Source organism: Orycteropus afer, unplaced genomic scaffold (genome assembly GCF_000298275.1).
Source record: "Orycteropus afer afer isolate SDZICR_OR568_19922 unplaced genomic scaffold, OryAfe1.0 scaffold00061, whole genome shotgun sequence".
In the NCBI taxonomy this organism is placed as follows: Eukaryota; Metazoa; Chordata; class Mammalia; order Tubulidentata; family Orycteropodidae; genus Orycteropus; species Orycteropus afer.
This window is the reverse complement of record NW_006921648.1, coordinates 7,875,775-7,877,390: the sequence shown is the minus strand read 5'-3', so window position 1 is coordinate 7,877,390 and position 1,616 is coordinate 7,875,775. Positions and strand designations below refer to the sequence as shown.

Sequence of the window (1,616 nt, the reverse complement as noted above, 5' to 3'; positions counted from 1 at the left end):
GGAGTATAGCAGGCCACTGAGATGAAGATTCAGTCAAATGCAAGATCTAGACGTGCCAAAAGCCAGAGACCTTTCTCAGAGCTTCTCTTTAGAACTGGCAGCAGGCCACACCCTGAAGGCAGCTACTTAGCTGTTCACAGCAGATTCCACCATGCAGTTGATTACCGATCTCATCATGGGGAGTAACTACATCCAACTGTCCAACCACTCAAAACGATGGCCCAGCCAAATTGACACACAACCTTAACTACCATAGTAGTGATGGTGCTGGGGGTAGTGATAGTGGTGGTGCCGGTGATTGTTCTGGTGGTGATGGTGGTGATAGTGGTAGCAGTGGTGATGGTGATTGGTTTGGTTACCTAGTGCCGCTATGACAAGAATATATACTACAAATGGGATGGCCTTAACAAACAGGAGTTTATTCTCTTACTGTTTGGAGGCTTTAAGTCCAAGTTCAAAGTGCCAGCTCTAGGGGCTGGGTGAAAGCCCTTCAACCTTGGGGTCCATCTCTGCCTCTTGCTCCTGGCCCACTGGAGCTAGAGGCAGTTCTTCACCCATACAGCTGCTGGCTGTGAAGGCTGCCAAGCCCAAAGTTGACAAGTAAAAAGGCACAGTCCTGATGTTACTGAACCACACGACAGGCCATTAAATTAAGTCCATTGTAAGTCCCAAGGTTGGCAGAGCATGGCAGGCTGCTGAACAATGACACGACTACATGCAGGGTCCAAGTGTGCTATAGGCTAGAGACCATTCCTAAGGCTTCTCCTTATATATAGGAAGCAGACCACATTCCAGAGGCAGCTACTCAGCTGCTTATGATAGATCCCATCATGGAGCTGATTGCCATTCTCATCATATGAATAACTACCATTAGCTGCCCAGCCATTCAACCAGGCCCAGCCAAGTTGACACACAAACTGAACTACCACAGTGGTAGTGGTGGTGACCGTGGTAGTGATTATGGTGGTGGTGGTCATGATGACTGGTAGTGGTGGTAGTGATGGTGTTGGTTATGGTGGTGATGGTGGTGATAATGGTAGTGATGGTGATGGTGGTGACTGTGGGATGATTATGGTGGTGGTAGTGGTGGTGGTGGTGGTAGTGATGATGTTGGTGATGGTGGTGGTAGTGATGGTGTTGGTTATGGTGGTGATGGTGGTGATAGTGGTAGTGATTCTAGTGGTGGTGGTGTTGGTAGTGATGGTGCTGGTGCCAGTGGTGGTCCTGGTGATTGATTGTTCTGGTGGTGATGGTGATAGTGGTGATAGTGGTGGTGATAGTGGTAACATTAGTGATGGTGGTGGTGATGATGGTGGTGGTGGTAGTGATAGTGTTGGTTATGGTGGTGATGGTGGTGATAATGGTAGTGATTCTAGTGGTGGTGGTGGTGCTGCTAATTGTTCTGGTGATGATAATGGTAGTGATGGTGGTGGAGATGGTGATGTAGAAAGAAGACTGGTAGTGAAGATGACAGAATCAGGATTTGCCTAAGGCACTTGACTGCTAACCAGACGGCTGGCGGTTCAAACCCACCAGCCACTCCTTGGAAGGAAGATTGGGCAATCTACTTCCGTAGTGATACCACCTTGGAAACCCAAGGAGGGGTTGCTATGAGT

General features: G+C 48.6%; 1 protein-coding gene across 1 annotated transcript in view; it reads left to right on the top strand.

Moving 5' to 3' along the window:
* Nucleotides 1-1,143: 1,143 nt before the first annotated feature.
* Nucleotides 1,144-1,616, top strand: part of TMEM114 (transmembrane protein 114) — a 28,145-nt gene continuing 27,672 nt past the window's right edge. Inside the window, exon 1 of the mRNA XM_007939723.1 lies at nucleotides 1,144-1,227. Coding sequence (XP_007937914.1) covers nucleotides 1,144-1,227 — 84 coding nt within the window. The remainder of the gene's footprint in view (nucleotides 1,228-1,616) is intronic.